Consider the following 19,227-nt stretch of genomic DNA (forward strand, 5'->3'; position numbering starts at 1 on the left):
GGACCCCCGCTGGACCACCAGGTATTTAAAACATTTTTTTGGGGGGGGGGTCCGGAGGGTGGGGGGATACTAACAAACTCATTTTAAAGAGTTGGCTGTATTTTTTGGTTATCGGCTCGGGCGCAGCCGATAAAAAAAACCCGATCGGACTGCAAGATAAAAATTTCACGATGTGAATCGGAACCGGAATCCGAACCGATACCGGTTCCGATTCACATCTCTGCTGATAATTCTGTTCTGAAACAAAAGTCTCTATTTTTACAATAAAATAAAAAGGTCTTGTTTTTTAACTGCAGATCACCAGGTGGGGATTACACTTATGCAGCCTTGTCTAAGATTAAGGACAAAATATACATCAATATTTTTGATGAAGCTGTGATTGAGAAACATGAGGTAAATATAAATGGAAGAACTATATTTAGTAATGCTCCAATGCTTTTTCTTGATACACAAAGTTTTGCCAGCCCATAATAAGAGAATCATAGTATTGCAGGGCTATAGGATCAGCAATCCAACAAAGGCAGACCCCAAGGCCAGATACATTCATTCCTCAGATCCCACCTGTTTTACATTGGTTTCCTACAGATCTATAGTAGCACGGTAATCTTATTATACAGCTTTATTCAGCTTTGTGATGGGATCTATACATGATTACACCAACATTCTTAATTACTATGAGCACATATAGAATTTCTGAAAAAATAAATCTTTTTTCAGGATTTAAATAAAATAATCAGAGTGTAGGCTGGCAATAGGAAATCCATTTACAAAAAAAGACTAATTTCTATCATTTGAGGTGGGAGTGTCCCGCTGTGCAAGAGTTCTGAGGTCGGGTGGCAGATACTATTTCTGCTATTTGTGGACAGGCGTTGCAGGTGAACCCTATCCTTTTTTTGATTGGGCGATGGGCCACCTGGTGGGAAATGCGTGGTTGCAGGAAGTTGGTTGGATATATGCTTCACGCAGCACATCTGACAGTGGCCCATCAATGGAAGTGTTCCCCCATTGGGAATCCAAGCTATTGGATACTGCTCTTATGGGAAAGCTAACTTTTTTTTAAAAAACCAGCAAATGAAATATCAAGACATCTGGGGACCATATTGGTGGTGGCGGGAGAGTGAATAGTTGAGCTGCTCAGGGATTTACTTTTAAGAATCACGGAGTGGATGTTTTTTCTTTGCAATTCTCATATGATATGTTATATTTTCTTATCACCATGAGATGTTCAGTTTGAAAAAATTTACAAATAAAGAGTTAAAAAAAAACAACAGAGGTCAGTTCTGATACTATCCTGCAATATTGTGAGAACAAGGTTCCTTGTGGTCTCAGAATCCAGAAAGATCCTATACTCTATATTAAGAACCCATAATTTCTCAGTAAATGAAGCTACATATTAAACAAATACTTTTCAGGCTAATGGTTATTACTGAGATGGATAAATTGGTTTACTGCCAATATAAAAAAAAGAATCTGAATAAAATAATTCCTGAGCAGGAATTTCCTGTTTAGTTTGTTAAATATTTATAAATAAATTTAAAAATAGTTCCTGATTTAAAAAATATATATTTTCATAGGATAATTTTGACTAATATTTCCTGAAAATCATAGACAATTTTTCAGCTGACCTCAAAGAATTTAAATTTGATACATTCAGAGACCTTGCTAGATACTTATTAAGATCAGGGGCATGGGCCCTTAGATCCTTCCTCGCCGTCCCCCTCCCCCCCCCCCCCCAACATTTAGATAATTAAACTGAAGAATCATGATCTCCTCTCTTAAAACTCAACATTCATATTATGCATAAACCATGTAAAACAGAATGGCCTAGGGTTAGAACAATGGGCTGAAAATCAGGGAAACCAGGGTTTCAATATCACTTCCCCCATTGACATTTCTTGTGACTTTGGGCAAGTCACTTTTAATTCCCGCACCTCAGGTACCCACTTACATTGTAAGCTCTATGAGGCAGGGACTTATTGTACCTGAATACTAAAACTTAAAAAGGCTGTAAACTGCCTTGAGGAGTATTTGGAAAGGCTGGTTAAACATCCTAAAATAAAATAAAATTAAAGTAAACATACTTATAAAAAAATCAGGTTATTTCACATATTTAATGTGAGGGGTGGGTGGGCCTTCCTGTTCGTGATCTTCCAATCTGAATCAAATTATTAAATGCCACCCTATATCAGATTTGTTCTTCTGTCACTTCTCCCTCTCTCTTCTTATTTATTTATTTAAAAGGATTTATTACCCACATCTTCCCAATGTTCAGGGTGGGGAGCAGGTAAAATATACATAAATCTAAAAATTAGCAACAACAAATAAATGTCATACCCGTTATGAAGAGTGCAGGGCTAAATACTGTAGATAATACATTACATTAAAACATGTGGGAAAACAGTAGGCCGTATTCATCTTAATGCTTAAAACACATGTGTGTTGGGTAAGAGTATAGTGATAGGAGTATACTACCGTCCACCTGGACAAAATGGTCAGACAGATGATGAAATGCTAAGAGAAATCAGGGAAGCAAACCAATTTGGCAGTGCAATAATAATGGGAGATTTCAATTACCCCAATATTGACTGGGTAAATGTAACATCAGGACTTGCTAGAGATATAAAGTTCCTGGATGTAATAAATGATTGTTTCATGGAGCAATTGGTTCAGGAACCAACAAGAGAGGGAGCTATTTTAGATTTAATTCTTAGTGGAACACAGGATTTGGTGAGAGAGGTAACGGTGGTGGGGCCACTTGGCAACAGTGATCATAACATGATCAAATTTAAACTAATAACTGGTAGGGGGACAATAAGTAAATCTGCAGCTCTAACACTAAACTTTCAAAAGGGAAACTTTGATAAAATGAGGAAAATAGTCAGAAAAAAACTGAAAGGTGCAGCTGCAAAGGTTAAAAGTGTTCAACAGGCTTGGACATTGTTTAAAAATACAATCCTAGAGGCGCAGTCCATATGTATTCCACGCATTAAGAAAGGTGGAAGGAAGGCAAAACGATTACCGTCATGGTTAAAAGGTGAGGTGAAAGAGGCTATTTTAGCCAAAAAATCATCCTTCAAAAATTGGAAGAAAGATCCATCTGAAGAAAATAGGATAAAACATAAGCATTGTCAAGTTAAGTGTAAAACATTGATAAAACAAGCGAAGAGAGAATTTGAAATGAAGTTGGCCATAGAGGCAAAAACTCATAATAAAAACTTTTTTAAATATATCCAAAGCAAGAAACCTGTGAGGGAGTCGGTTGGACCATTAGATGACCGAGGGGTTAAAGGGGCTCTTAGGGAAGATAAGGCCATTGCAGAAAGACTAAATGAATTCTTTGCTTCCGTGTTTACTAGTGAGGATGTTGGGGAGATACCAGTTCCGGAGTTGGTTTTCAGGGCTGATGAGTCAGACGAACTGAACGAAATCACTGTCAACCTGGAAGATGTAGTAGGCCAGATTGACAAACTAAAGAGTAGCAAGTCACCTGGACCGGATGGTATGCATCCCAGGGTACTAAAGGAACTCAAAAATGAAATTTCTGACCTATTAGTTAAAATTTGTAACCTATCATTAAAATCATCCATTGTACCTGAAGACTGGAGGGTGGCCAATGTAACCCCAATATTTAAAAAAGGCTCCAGGGGTGATCCGGGTAACTATAGACCAGTGAGCCTAACTTCAGTGCCGGGAAAAATAGTGGAAACTATCCTCAAGATCAAAATTGTAGAGCATATAGAAAGACATGATTTAATGGGACACAGTCAACATGGATTTACCCAAGGGAAGTCTTGCCTAACAAACCTGCTTCATTTTTTTGAAGGGGTTAATAAACATGTGGATAAAGGTGAACCGGTAGATGTAGTGTATTTGGATTTTCAGAAGGCGTTTGACAAAGTCCCTCATGAGAGGCTTCTACGAAAACTAAAAAGTCATGGGATAGGAGGCGATGTCCTTTCGTGGATTACAAACTGGTTAAAAGACAGGAAACAGAGAGTAGGACTAAATGGTCAATTTTCTCAGTGGAAAAGGGTAAACAGTGGAGTGCCTCAGGGATCTGTACTTGGACCGGTGCTTTTCAATATATATATCAATGATCTGGAAAGGAATATGATGAGTGACGTTATCAAATTTGCAGATGATACAAAATTATTCAGAGTAGTTAAATCACAAGCAGACTGTGATACATTACAGGAGGACCTTGCAAGACTGGAAGATTGGGCATCCAAATGGCAGATGAAATTTAATGTGGACAAGTGCAAGGTGTTGCATATAGGGAAAAATAACCCTAGCTGTAGTTACACGATGTTAGGTTCCATATTAGGAGCTACCACCCAAGAAAGAGATCTAGGCGTCATAGTAGATAATACATTGAAATCGTCAGCTCAGTGTGCTGCAGCAGTCAAAAAAGGAAATAAAATGTTAGGAATTATTAGGAAGGGAATGGTTAATAAAACGGAAAATGTCATAATGCCTCTATATCGCTCCATGGTGAGACCACACCTTGAATACTGTGTACAATTCTGGTCGCCGTATCTCAAAAAAGATATAGTTGCAATGGAGAAGGTACAGAGAAGGGCAACCAAAATGATAAAGGGGATGGAACAGCTCCCCTATGAGGAAAGGCTGAAGAGGTTAGGGCTGTTCAGCTTGGAGAAGAGACAGCTGAGGGGGGATATCATAGAGGTCTTTAAGATCATGAGAGGTCTTGAACGAGTAGATGTGACTCGGTTATTTACACTTTCGAATAATAGAAGGACTAGGGGGCATTCCATGAAGTTAGCAAGTAGCACATTTAAGACTAATCGGAGAAAATTCTTTTTCACTCAACGCACAATAAATCTCTGGAATTTGTTGCCAGAGGATGTGGTTAGTGCAGTTAGTGTAGCTGGGTTCAAAAAAGGTTTGGATAAGTTCTTGGAGGAGAAGTCCATTAACTGCTATTAATCAAGTTTACTTAGGGAATAGTCACTGCTATTAATTGCATCAGTAGCATGGGATCTTCTAGGTGTTTGGGTAATTGCCAGGTTCTTGTGGCCTGGTTTGGCCTCTGTTGGAAACAGGATGGTGGGCTTGATGGACCCTTGGTCTGACCCAGCATGGCAATTTCTTATGTTCTTATGTTCTTATGTTCTTACACTTAGGGGCAGATTTTAAAAGGGTTACACGCGTAGGTTACGTGCATAACCCTTAAAAACCCCTTCCTGTGCGTGCCGAGCCTATTTTGCATAGGCTCACAAGAGACCACTATTCTGTTTGTAGGTGTCACGTAGCATGTCAAAGTGGCCCCTAACCCCCTACACTCTTACCTAATCCCCACCTCGAGTTACTAGGTGGGCCTACCATAGGGATACAAATACCTGCCTATGGGCCATGATATTACTACCAGTCTCTCTCTCTCTCTCTTTCACATTAAAAATGGTCCCCCAGTGGTTGAATGCAAGAAATACAATAGGTCTGGCACTTATCGCAGAATCTGAAATGGTATTGCAATTTGCACTAACTTAGCTCTTCGCACAGGTAATTAGCGCAAATTGTGATAAATACTATATTAGCATAAAACACGCCCCTTTTGCTATCGCATGCGGTACTTACCGCATTTTGATAAATCCAGGCCTATGATGCCTAGATCTCTTTCTTGGGTTGTAGCACCTAATATGGAACCTAACATTGTGTAACTATAGCATGGATTATTTTTCCCTATATACATCACCTTGCACTTATCCACATTAAATTTCATCTGCCATTTTGATGCCCAATTTTCCAGTCCTACAAGGTCTTCCTGCAATTTATCACAATCTGCTTGTGATTTAACTACTCTGAACAATTTTGTATCATCTGCAAATTTGATTATCTCACTTGTCGTATTTCTTTCCAGATCATTTATAAATATATTGAAAAGTAATGGTCCCAATACAGATCCCTGAGGCACTCCACTGCCCACTCCCTTCTTCTGAGAAAATTGTCCATTTAATCCTACTCTCTGTTTCCTGTCTTTTAGCCAGTTTGCAATCCATGAAAGGACATCGCCACCTATCTCATGACTTTTTACTTTTCCTAGAAGCCTCTCATGAGGAACTTAGTCAAACGCCTTCTGAGAATCCAAATATACTACATCTACTGGTTCACCTTTATCCACATGTTTATTAACTCTTTCAAAAAAGTGAAGCAGATTTGTGAGGCAAGACTTGCCTTGGGTAAAGCCATGCTTTGTTCCATTAAACCATGTCTTTCTATATGTTCTGTGATTTTGATGTTTAGAGCACTTTCCACTATTTTTCCTGGCACTGAAGTCAGGCTAACCGGTCTGTAGTTTCCCGCATCGCCCCTGGAGCCCTTTTTAAATATTGGGGTTACATTAGTTATCCTCCAGTCTTCAGGTACAATGGATGATTTTAATGATAGGTTACAAATTTTTACTAATAGGTCTGAAATTTCATTTTTTAGTTCCTTCAGAACTCTGGGGTGTATACCATCCGGACCAGGTGATTTACTACTCTTCAGTTTGTCAATCAGGTCTACCACATCTTCTAGGTTCACCGTGATTTGATTCAGTCCATCTGAATCATTACCCATGAAAACCTTCTTCAGTACGGGTACCTCCCCAACATCCTCTTCAGTAAACACCGAAGCAAAAAAATAATTTAATCTTTCCGTGATGGCCTTATCTTCTCTAAGTGCCCCTTTAACCCCTCGATCATCTAACGGTCCAACTGACTCTCTCACAGGCTTTCTGCTTCGGATATATTTTAAAACGTTTTTACTGTGAGTTTTTGCCTCTACGGCCAACTTCTTTTCAAATTCTCTCTTAGCTTGTCTTATCAATGTCTTACATTTAACTTGCCAACGTTTATGCATTATCCTATTTTCTTCTGTTGGATCCTTCTTCCAATTTTTGAATGAAGATCTTTTGGCTAAAATAGCTTCTTTCACCTCCCCTTTTATCCATGCCGGTGATCGTTTTGCCTTCTTTCCACCTTTCTTAATGTGTGGAATACATCTGGACTGTGCTTCTAGAATGGAATTTTTTTAGCAATGACCATGCCTCTTGCACACTTTTTACTTTTGTAGCTGCTCCTTTCAGTTTTTTTCTAACAATTTTTCTCATTTTATCAAAATTTCCCTTTTGAAAGTTTAGCACAAGAGCCATGGATTTGCATACTGTTCCTCTTCTAGTCAATTCAAATTTGATCATATTATGATCACTATTGCCAAGCGGCCCCACCACCGTTACCTCTCTTACCAAAACCTGTGCTCCACTGAGAATTAGATCTAAAATTGCTCCCTCTCTCGTCGGTTCCTGAACAAACAGTCTAACTTCAGTTAGTCAGCCTGAGTGATTCACTGCTCTCTTGATTATCAAATGTTGGTACCTAATCAAACCAAATCACACTACCTCAACACCTTTCCAAGGTGTGTACCTGAACTGAACTTTTCAACCTTTTTACTTAGGTATACACTGCTCCTAGCTTATTTCTAGCTTCTGGCTACTTTTTTTTTTTTTAATACAAACACTCAGTTCTGCTTACTATTTGCCTTACAGACTTTTAAAAATAAATACACTAACTACTGCTTACTAGCTGCCTTACTGACTGACCATTTAAAAATACAGTCTAACTTGTTTATTTGCTGCCTTACTGACTATTAAAAGCACAAACACACTAAATAATATTCCCAAATAGTTAACTTTGCCCCAATACTTTTGAAAAAGACAATGTCCCAAGCAAAAACTTACTGATTCCTTTCAGCCACCAGCAGGGTGATCCTCTCCTCTCAGTGCTCCCACTGAGAGGAGTAGAGAAAAGAGAGATTTTTGGAAATAGATTGATTCAGTCTGGAGGGAATGGCATTCTCCCGGGACCCTGAAATCTTAGAATCAAAGATTTTTTGCCTGTGCAAATAGAGAAAAAAGAGTGAGAAGAATTTGGAACTCTTCCCTAGAGAACTCAAGAGACCTGCAGTTTTTGGAGAGCTAGATTACAGTTTGAGAGTTTCTGGGACTTGTTGGACATTAAGATTTTTCAGCTTGTGCATCTTTTTCCAAATTTTGATGCATGCATGCTAGGACTTCACTCCAGTTACCCTACCCTTCAAGGGGAGGGGTTTTTCAACATGAATGGTGGTGCAGGGAAAAGGAGACCTGTAAGGAAATCTGGAATGGACAAGGAAACTATCGTTTTCATCAATTTAATATTTTTCATGTTATTCTTAATATTTTTCAGTTCTGGCCTGGATAAACATTTTCAAGTTAAAATAAATTGGTTATTTTGAACACCACTCAGGACTCTGTTTCGTTATTTTTCTAGACCTTTTTTTTGTATGGCTGAAATAATTGCTACTTGACCCTTTTGCTAATTTTTGCTTTCTTGCTCCTATTTTAGACCCTCGCACACTTGGTGGGCATCATCCAGCTAGAGTGTGAAATTGTGTACAAAAGAGCTAGTGACATAAGAACATGGGGTACATTTTTAAAAGGCCATATGGGCGTCCATGTGTGCGCAATTCCCAGGGCACTCACATGAACGTGTCGATTTTATAACATGCGCGCGCCGATGGGTTCAGAATGCCAGTAGTTCTTTGCGGCAGCGGTACATCATGGTGAGTCTGAACAATCTAGAGCAAGGCTGGAGAGACTGGAACAAGGCTGGACAAGTTGAAGTAAGGCTGGAGAGGCAGGAGCTGGGCTGGAGAGACTGGAGCAGGGCTGGGCTGGAGAGGCAAAGCTGGATAAGACAAAGCTGGAGGCAGGAATCAGGAATGGATAAGTTTAAGAAAGTGCTATTTATCTGGATAAGTTCACATTTGACCATCTAAGTAACGGCAAAGGTGCTACTTAGCTAGTTAAGTCGAAATTTAAGCCGGATAAATGTGCACAAATGATATATTTATTCTAGGGATGTGCATTCATTCAGGACAAATTAGGCAATTTCAATTAAATTCAAACAAAATTTCATCAAAATTGCCTAATTCATCCTGTTTCGGGGACAACGATTCCCGAACAAATTTTTCCCAAAATTTTTGGAAAAATTTGTTTTCGGGTTAGTGCTCGCTAACTCCCCGTTAATACGCGCTAACGTTAAAATGTTAGCACGCACTAATGGGGAGTTAGCGCGCACTAACCCCGATAGTGCACACTAACCCGAAATTTGGGTCCCCCTGAATTTCAAAGGCCCGAACCGCGGGAAATACGATATTTCCTGCAGTGGGCCAAAAACGAAGTCCGAACCAAAAGGTTCGGGCTTTGCACATCACTAATATATACATGTATTTCTACTTTGAATTTTAAATAGCACATAAATACATGATACTCACATTATTTAGATGCATTTAACCCCCCATGTTGACTTTTACATGCAGAAGTCAGGAGATTTTATAACATGCATGCAGTATTGAAATTACCAATTTTATCAATTAGTTTACCAGTTGACCAGTCCATCTGCAGCTCATGAAAACTCTCCTGGCTCCTCAGTGTGAAGTCCCCCTATTTCACCCAGACCCCCCCCCCCCCCCCAGTAATTTTTTCACTTTTCAGATGATACGATCACTTACACCAGATATTGAGCAGGAGTAAAAATATACTCAAGCAAAAGTATTTCACGCGGCACTTTGGCAGGTTGCAAAATAGCAAATTGTATGGGTAAATGTTGGCCCCTCCTTGGGATGCCCTGTAGGGAGATAAATCCTGTTTACCAATGATGCACCAATTATGAATTATAATAGCCATGTACAGGCTAAATTCTGACAGGCCCAGACCCTGCTACAGCAAAAGAAGGAATTTTACCCAAGTGAACTTTAAACTGCATTGCATCAGTGGAAACTAGAGGCCTTGTCCTAAAGCAGAGAAGGATGCCTTATCAGATGTGCCTGTTTGTCAGTTCCTGTGCAAATAAATAAACCAGGCAGAAGAGACTATACGACTTAAGATCCTAAGCAAGTGTCAAGGATGTTCAAGCAAGCAAGCAGAGACCCCCACCTTTGCAAGAAAGGGGGCAGCCTGAGACAATGCTGACACTCTGATACACAGTTTGGCATGCCAATGTGGCAGTTTTCCCCTAAAGAAATGGGAGGGGGGAAAAGACTTGCAATGTGGCAGCACCCCTCTTAAAGTAACAGGGATGGGGAAAAAGACCTGCAATGCAGCAAGAGACCCTCCACCCACCACGAGGTTATACATGAGCTTATGCGTATTTGTCAGCTGGGAAGTATGACAGAGGGGCAAGAAGAAGCAAAAAAGAAAGAAAGAAACCCCCTGTGGGAGAGCAGCCCAGAAAGGAAGAAAAGAATGGACCCCTGGGAAAGCGATCCTGAAACCAAATGGGAGCAGGAAGGCAAGCAAAGAAACCCCTGGAGAAAAGAAGGTGCAAATCCTAAACACAAACTCGGGAAGAAAACCCTGAGAGCGAGAACCTGTGCTGAGGTGTCCCTGGAATCAAAAGGAGGGCCAGATGCAAACCAACCCTCCCTGCCAGATGCAAACCAACCCTCCCTGCCAGATGCAAACCAACCCTCCCTGCTATTGAAAAAGGAGAAGACTAGGTGTGCCTAGGTGATTGGAGAAAGGAGATTCTGGCTCAGGTGCGGGGAGTGACACAGAGTCATAGATGAGGAAGGCTGAGAACCAGCCCAGACAGCTGGCAAGCACCAGAGCCAGAAGCTAGCCTCCTTCTTGCACAGCCTACCACTCTGCCAGAACCAAACCAGGAAACAAGCCTTTCTCTGGCAACCCTTCTCCAGCTGGGACCTACTTCAGAGGTGAACAGAGGTTGTATATAACTGTATATGCTGCAAACCAGGGATCTGCAAATCAGTGATCTGCAGTAGAGGAGGACCGGAAGGCTCATCTGCATACTGCTCCCAGCATCCCCCGGGAGAGGAGTCCAGAAGTCAGCACAAGCGATCCAGAGATTGACGTCCACAGCCCCAGCTTCCAGAGGCCCTGCAGCCTTTGCAGTAGAGGAGGACCGGAAGGCTCATCTGCATACTGCTCCCAGCATCCCCCAGGAGAGGAGTCCAGAAGTCACCGCAAGCGATCCAGGGATTGACGTCCACAGCCCCAGCTTCCAGAGGCCCCACACCCTTTGCAGTAGAGGAGGACCGGAAGCCTCATCTGCATACTGCTCCCAGCATCCCCCGGGATGTAGATAGCAGGGTGGCTGGTGGACGTGAGGACCATCTGGTAACTTGCCTGCCTGGTGCGAAGGTGGCAGACCTCACACATCACCTAGATAGGATTATAGATAGTGCTGGGGAGGAGCTGGCTGTCGTGGTACATGTGGGCATCAACGACATAGGAAAGTGTGGGAGAGAGGTTCTGGAAGCCAAATTTAGGATTTTAGGTAGGAAGCTGAAATCCAGAACTTCTAGGGTGGCAGTCCCTGAAATGCTTCCTGTTCCACGTGCAGGTCCCCAGAGGCAGGCTGAGCTCCAGAGTTTCAATGCGTGGATGAGACGATGGTGCAGGGAAGAGGAATTCAGCTTTATTAGGAACTGGCGAAACTTTTGGGGAAAGGGGAGACTTTTCAGAAAGGATGAGCTCCACCTTAACCAGAGTGGAACCAAGCTGCTGGCACTAACTTTCAAAAAGGAGATAGAGCAGCTTTTAAACTAGAACAAGGGGGAAAGCCGACAGTCATTCAGCAGTGCATGGTTCGTAGAAATGTATCCTTGAAGGATACTAATGAAACAGGAGAGTTAGGGCATCCCAACAGAGAGTATCCATTAAAAGCAAACATAGTCCATGTGCCTATATGTAAAAAAACACCGAAGCTAATGATTTCCGAATTATCCCTAACAACTGAAAAGCAGGTTGTTAATACAAACAAAAAACACACTTTGAAATGTCTGTCTGCCAATGCCAGAAGTCTAAGAAATAAGATGGGAGAGTTAGAGTGTATAGCAGCAAATGATGAGATTGACATAATTGGTAGAGATGTGAATCGGAACCGGAATCGGTTCCGATTCCGGTTCCGATTCACATCGTGTTTTTTTTCGTCCGGCTCGATCACGGTTTTGTTTATCGGCTGCGCCCAAGCCGATAAACAAAAAACCCACCCCGACCCTTTAAAACTAATCCCTTAGCTTCCCCCACCCTCCCAACCCCCCCAAAAACATTTTACAGGTACCTGGTGGTCCAGTGGGGGTCCCGGGAGCGATCTCCCTCTCTCAGGCTGTCGGCTACCACTAATCAAAATGGCGCCGATGGCCTTTGCCCTTACCATGTGACAGGGTATCTGTGCCATTGGCCGGCTCCTGTCACATGGAGGGAGCACTGGATACAGGGTAGATCCGGTGTTCACCGGAAGAGAACTGTGCCGAAAATGCCAGAGAAACCATGTCAGATATATAAAACAAGCCCTTGAGAAAGGACATTATCTAATCCGAAACACAGCACTGTGTCGGGCAAGGAGATCGCAACATGTGGGCAAGGAGCAGGCTATAAATTTAAAGACTGCAACAAATTATAATACCTTCCAGAGAGTTCGGAGTGAATATGAAGATTGCACCAGCAACAAAATTGAAATTTAAGATAAGTTGAAGTTTTCATAGATCATGGACATATTTTAATATCACGGGTGATGAAGTATAGAAAAATATAAAAAAGAATTTGAGGTGATAATATTGACCTATGATTATAAATAAGGCAGAGTGCAAAAATTGCGACGAAGCATAACACAATGATGCCTATTATGATGGTCAAAGATCTCTAGCATTATAAGTTCTGTGAAGTAGGGAAAGTAGTCATTTAGTGTTGCACAGTGTCTTGCAGCAGACAGACCCCTGTACCCCCCAACCTGCCTACAGCCCCGGTCCATCTATTTTTTACAAACACAAATTTACTCACAGTCCTCGATGTGTGCACATATGCCATTTTATGCTGCTTTCTACATGCGCATTTTTTCAAAATTAACCTCTAAGTATTCACAGGAGTTTGCTAATATTGTTGATATAGGGAATACTGGGTCTTGAATTATGCATTTTTTCACAAGCTATACCTCTATTTAACGATTGCAATATATGATTGCAATGGGTATCTTGTTCTTTGTTTTTGCCTGTTTGACTCTGTGCCACATTTTACATGTAGCACCTGTCCTCCACCAATTCAATCTGCCCTATCACAGTGTCTCATTGGTTATTCTCCTTCCACCACATCTTTGAAATGAGGGGCCTGGAAGAGTGCCAGTCTGGATTTAAGAGGAAATATAGCACAGAAACAGTGCTAGTAGCTGTAAATGAGTAAATGATGCGTTATAGGCATAGAGGAGAATCAGTAATTTTAATTCTATTGGATTTACAAGTGCTTTTGATCTGCCCATGAGATTCTACTTCGATGTACCCCACTCTGCGGACCATTGCCGTTCTACTCTACCCGTGAGACTCTACTTTGGTATACCCCGCTCTGCGGACCATTGCCATGCTACTCTGCCTTATGGAGACCAACGTAGGTGTACCCCGCCCTGCGGGCCACTGCCTTAGTGCTCTGCTTTTTGGAGACCTAGCACTGGTGTACCCCGCTCCGCAGGCCATTGCCATCGCTTGTGACTAAGCTGCACCCCCCGCTTCTCGGGGAAGCACTTCTGAACTTGGGACTGTGCTGTGCTTCCCTACACCTCGGGGCAGCACCTTGCTTACTTCTGTTACCAAATTCCGCTCCCTGATCCTCGGGGTAGCACCCTGCCTATCTCCGAGACTGTACTGTACTCCCCCGCTCCTCAGGGTACTGTTCTTTTGCACTGCCAGAGACCCCTGGGCTTCTCCGTGTCTCGGGTAAGCAGATGTCATTCTTCCTGTGCTGACTCTCTCTGTGGCTCCACCCTCTGGGGTCGTCTTCGCAAGCACTCCTCCATACCTTGCCTGCATTCCCCACTCCTCGGGGCCTGTTCAGCACTCCACCACTAGGGGGACCTATTCTGGCTAACATCATCCACACCCCAGTCTCCTACTCTTCCTGTAGTTGCTGTGCTGTGTCACCTGTAGCTCAGATCTCGCCTCCCAACGGTGAGGCTCAGCGGGGCTCCTCCCCATGGGCAGTACCATCTCTCACCTCAGGCCAAGGGCCCACTAACCTATGAATCCTAACAGAGCAGTTTCAAGATAAATGCAAGGAAATATTTCATGAGTAGTTAAATTGTAGAATCTACTGCCGCAGGATATTCTATAATCACCACAAGCATCATAGCACAGTTCAAGAATGTTCTCTAAGAATTCCTTTAAAACAAGGACTTGCACAGATATTCCAGATTGGATGGGGGTTAGATTGCTCCTGCAACAAATTAGGTCTATCCAGTCTTTTGCACCAAGTGCCACATGTATAGTTATTTACCTGATGATGAGAGGTTGTGTGTGTGCAACCCGTGCAAAGAGCTCCTGGCTCTCCAAGAATGAATCTAATCTCTGGAGGTCAGAGTGGCAGACCTGGAGGAGCTGAGGCAAACAGAGAACTAAATAGACAAGACCTTCAAGGACATAATAGAGCAGTCCCACCTCTAATCAAGCAGTCCTTCTGCTGCTTTGGAGGAGCAAGGTCACCTGGCAGGAGACCTTCTCCTTGGTATGGCAGGAAGTGAACCTGTAACTAGGATCTGCCTTCCAGGTGATGCTTTATCCTCTCACACTGAGGATGTATCTCCATTGCCATGTGCCCAGGAGGAATGGGTTAGAATAGTTATTGTTCTGGGTGATTCGATCATTAAGAATGTAGATAGCTGGATGGCTGGTGGGCATGAAGATTGCTTGGTAACTTGCCTGCTTGGTGCAAAGACAGCAAACCTTATGTGCCACCAAGCTAAGATTTCAGATAGTGCTGGGAATGAGCCAACTGTCATGGTACTGTAGGAGTTTTACCAGTGCCATATAGCAAAATGAACTTTTACTTCACATTTGGACCCTAGTCTGTATCTCAGAAATACAGAGATGCTGAACTTCTGATAAAGCTTCAGTATATGAATGACTCATCTCCTCTGCCAAGCCATTGTTTGTCTAAGTCTCAGTTAAAGAATGAAAAATTCTCTCTTAACAATTAGTGAAGGGAAAAAGACAATGCTGGACTGCTGTATGTATTGAGAGGTGACAGACCTGAAGCTTCAGCCAAGACTCAGAAGTACCTGACAATCCAGCATCCAGTCCTGAGAGAAACATAGAAACAAAGAAATGACGACAGAAGAAGTCCAAACAGCCTATCCAGTCTGCCTAGCAAGCTTTCACACTTATTTTTCTCATACTTATCTGTTACTCTGACCGCTGAGTTCAGGGCCCTATTGGTAACTTTATGGTTCTAATTTCCTTCCACCCCCGCCATTCATGTAGAGAGCAGTGCTGGATCTGCATCAAAGTGAAGTATCAAGTTTAATTGGTTAGGGGTAGTAACCGCCGCAATAAGCAAGCTACTCCCACGCTTATTTGTTTACCCAACCTGTGTAATTCAGTCCTTGTTGGTTGTTGTCTGAATATAAAACCTCTTTTCTTGAGACATTATCAGATCCAAGGCAACTCCCAGCTCAGTTATCAAACGGCAAAAGGTTGTCTTACCCTTGGAGAGTGGAAGCAAGCTGGAGTAGGGGGTCAAGCAGTTGAAGTGAAAAAAAAGAATCAATCAGAATGACACCTGCTCCTGTTGTTTTCATATGTATGAAGCTTGAATATACATATGTTATCTCTTAAAAGCAGTTTGGTAAAGGGGTTCAGCACTCAGCTAAGAAAATTCCATTGAAACCAGCAAGAAGCTGTCCGAGTCTTCACTCCTCACCCTGCACTGCAACCAAGTTACCAGAGGAGATTCAGTATGCTGTAGCATTGCCGGAAAGTGCATGTCAAAACCTGCAACTTTAGCCAAAGTTGAACTTTCCTGGTTCTCCTCAAGGACCTTGGGAAGTCCTCTGCCCTTCATCTAGGTGCAGAGACCCACAGCCAGCTTTTCACACAATCAAGTGACAAGAATCTTCAAAGTGGTGAGACTGTGGTTTAGTTCCTATTCATGTCTGGAGTCTAGTCAGTTAAAATTGTTTATAAATAATAAGCAAGTTCCAGCTAAAAGGATGTGTCTATAACTCTGCTAACTTATTCATACTTTTCAGCTCTTCATTATGGGGCGGATTTTCAGAGCCCTGCTCGCGTAAATCCGCCCAAAACCGGGCGGATTTACGCGAGCAGGGCCCTGCGCGCCGGGAAGCCTATTTTACATAGGCCTCCCGGCGCGCGCAGAGCCCCGGGACTCGCGTAAGTCCCGGGGTTCTCCGAGGGGGGCATGTCGGGGGCGTGTCGGGGGGCGGGCCCGGTCGTCGCGGCGTTTCGGGGGCGTGTCGGCAGCGTTTTGGGGGCGGGTACGGGGGCGTGGCTACGGCCCGGGGCGGTCCGGGGGCGTGGCCGCGCTCTCCATACCCGCCCCCAGGTCGCGGCCCGGCGCGCAGGAGGCCCGCTCGCGCGCGGGGATTTACGCATCCCCCGACAAAGGTAAGGGGGGGTTTTAGACAGGGCCGGGTGGGTGGGTTTGGTAGGGGAAGGGAGGGGAAGGTGAGGGGAGGGCAAAGGAAAGTTCCCTCCGAGGCCGCTCCGATTTCGGAGCGGCCTTGGAGGGAACGGGGGTAGGCTGCGCGGCTCGGCGCGCGCCGGCTATACAAAATCCATAGCCTTGCGCGCGCCGATCCAGGTTTTTAGCAGATATGCGCGGCTCCACGCGTATCTACTAAAATCCAGCGTACTTTTGTTTGCGCCTGGAGCGCAAACAAAAGTAGGCTATTCGCATGCCTTTTAAAATCCGCCCCTCTGTGTATTCTTTGCTAAATACTCATAAGTTTCTAATGAATAATGCAAATGCATTCAAAGAAGTCCATTACTAGGCAATTTGATGCAAATATTTTATTGCAGCCGACCAGGAAATTGGTCAGCCATGATAAAATAACATCTCCCTGGTAAGCATTAGATGTTCAGGGGAAGGCCCAAAACCCTAATGCAGGTCCTGAGGCTCCTGCTGTACATTAAAAGTAACAGGGAAAGAAAAGAATGTGGCCAAACGGGAAAGTTGAGCGGGGGTCATTGCTGACCCCTGTTTCAACCTGGGGCCACTGGTTGAGGCATCCCTGACTCCCCCAAAATAAAAAAAAGTTTAAAATATGTGCGATGGAGGCGGCCCCCTCCAATGTCCAAGCTCCCTGTACCCTGCATAGTAAAACTCCCCTCCCCTGCCCCCAATGGAGCAGCCTCCCTCCCCTAACCCCCCAATGGGCAAGATTCCCACCCCCCTGAATGAGCAGGAGGAATAGGAAAACAAAAAATCCTACTGGCCTCTCTGGCTCTTACTCACTGTTTGACCCCTGACTATACAGGAGGGGATAGCCCCCTTGGTCTGTTGTGCCAATACTAGGTGTGTAAGTGTGAGGCCTCGTAAAATAAAAAACCTCTCAGGGTTTTGTTTTCTTCTGAGCGCTTTACACCAGTGTTTCTCTGTGCAGTGCTTAGAGCAAACTCTTTCTCAATAAATTTCTCTTCTTTCAGTTTACTTTTGCACTCGTTTTCTCTGTGTGGTGCTTAGAGCAAACACTTTCTCAAAAAAAAAATTCCTTCTTCCTTTAGTGAAGCAGAGTTCCTGCCAGTGCAGATACTATCTACAAACTCCTCTCTTTTCAGACACTTCTAGGAGGTTTGGTCTTCTGCCTGTGCAGTTGCTTAGTGCAGAAAATCCCAAGCTGACACCATATGTCACAATTCAACAACACAACATCATATATGGAAACTAAATTCTAAATTTGTGTGAATGGCAACATCCCCAAACTGGAAAAATATTCAATAGAAGACAAAGCACCAATTGTGAATCCACCAACGTGGTATATGTCATTCAAATCACTTGCCCATTAATTTATGTGGGTCGTACAAAAAGACAGGTGAAAGTATGTCTCAGAGAACATCGCAGCCGGTTAAGAACAGGAAATTTAGAAGCTCCAATGGTAAAACATTGTGTCCATTCTTTTAAGCAACTAAAATGGTCAATTTTGGAACAGCTTCACATTTCTGATAGAGGAGGAGATTTTCAATATCAACTTAATTATCGGGAACAATGGTGGATATTTTAATTATCCGCCCAAACACCCCATGGTATGAATGATAGTGGTGAATGGCCGTCCCTTATTTAAAATGATACAAGCAAGTGATTGGTCAGTACCACATTAGGCTTTCTGTGATTGGTTGTGACTGAAGTGAGTTGAAACATATATAAAAAAAGAAAAAAAATCAAAATGGAGGATCCTTGACGGAAACGCTGTACCTGAGAAGAGGACACAGATTAATAACGCCACGTTGCAAGGACCGTATGTAACAATGGACTAACATTTAAAGTATAAGGTAAACATTGAATGGGATATGAGAGAGAAATTACTATCTTGTTTGTTGTAGAAAATAAGTGAATCATCACCGCATGCCCCTGAGGAAGTATCAAAACGAAACACGAGCCGTGTTGGGAAGAGCAGAGCGGCGGCTCTTGGGCAGAGTGGCAGCTCTCACGACATCAAGCTGGTTTCAAATGGGCAGAGCAGAGCGGTGGTTCTTGGGCAGAGCGGCGGCTCTCACGGCATCAAGCCAGTTTCAAATTAAACAAGGACAGAGCGGCGGCTCTTGGGCCGAGTTCCAGGGTAGAGCGGCGGCTCTTCACAACATTTAGCCGGTTCAAAAGAAGGCAAAGAAAAGCTTCGGTTAAGTGTCCCATATAATCTAAAATTATTACATACATATATATAAAACATTGCAAATAATTAAACAATGGAAATCAATGATTAAAAAGTGGATATAACAGTCTAAACGTATTTGACTGTTCAAAGCTTTCATAAGTAAGCTCTTCAAAATAAAACAATTTATGAGATTTCCGTTCACACAAATTTAGAATTTAGTTTCCATATATGATGTTGTGTTGTTGAATTGTAATTGAATACATCATATTTTCAGTTGTTACACCATATGTCACAAAGCACGAGTGTGTATGGCTGGCTGGAGGACAGATTCACAGTGTGGACTCTAGTTTCCTTCTTGTACAACTTTATTCTTCACACATAAACATACTTTCAAGACTGCGTTTCTGGCAGTACTTCAGCAAACCAATGTCAGTAGGTCAGTTATGTTATAAGGAAAGGAGCTGCTTTCTCCTTCTCCCCAGAGCCTCTCTTGCTCTCCTTTGAGCCTAAGCTTTATTCCTGCCCAGAGGAGATACCCTGCATCCAGAACGCTCTGTGTTAAGGTGGACAGGTC

General features: G+C 43.0%; 1 protein-coding gene across 1 annotated transcript in view; it reads left to right on the forward strand.

The window, feature by feature from the left end:
• Positions 1 to 19,227, forward strand: part of CC2D2B (coiled-coil and C2 domain containing 2B) — a 250,369-nt gene that overhangs the window by 38,394 nt on the left and 192,748 nt on the right. The window contains exon 4 of the mRNA XM_029609947.1: positions 297 to 393. Coding sequence (XP_029465807.1) covers positions 297 to 393 — 97 coding nt within the window. The remainder of the gene's footprint in view (positions 1 to 296; positions 394 to 19,227) is intronic.

The sequence above is a fragment of the Rhinatrema bivittatum genome, chromosome 7 (genome assembly GCF_901001135.1).
Source record: "Rhinatrema bivittatum chromosome 7, aRhiBiv1.1, whole genome shotgun sequence".
In the NCBI taxonomy this organism is placed as follows: domain Eukaryota; kingdom Metazoa; phylum Chordata; class Amphibia; order Gymnophiona; family Rhinatrematidae; genus Rhinatrema; species Rhinatrema bivittatum.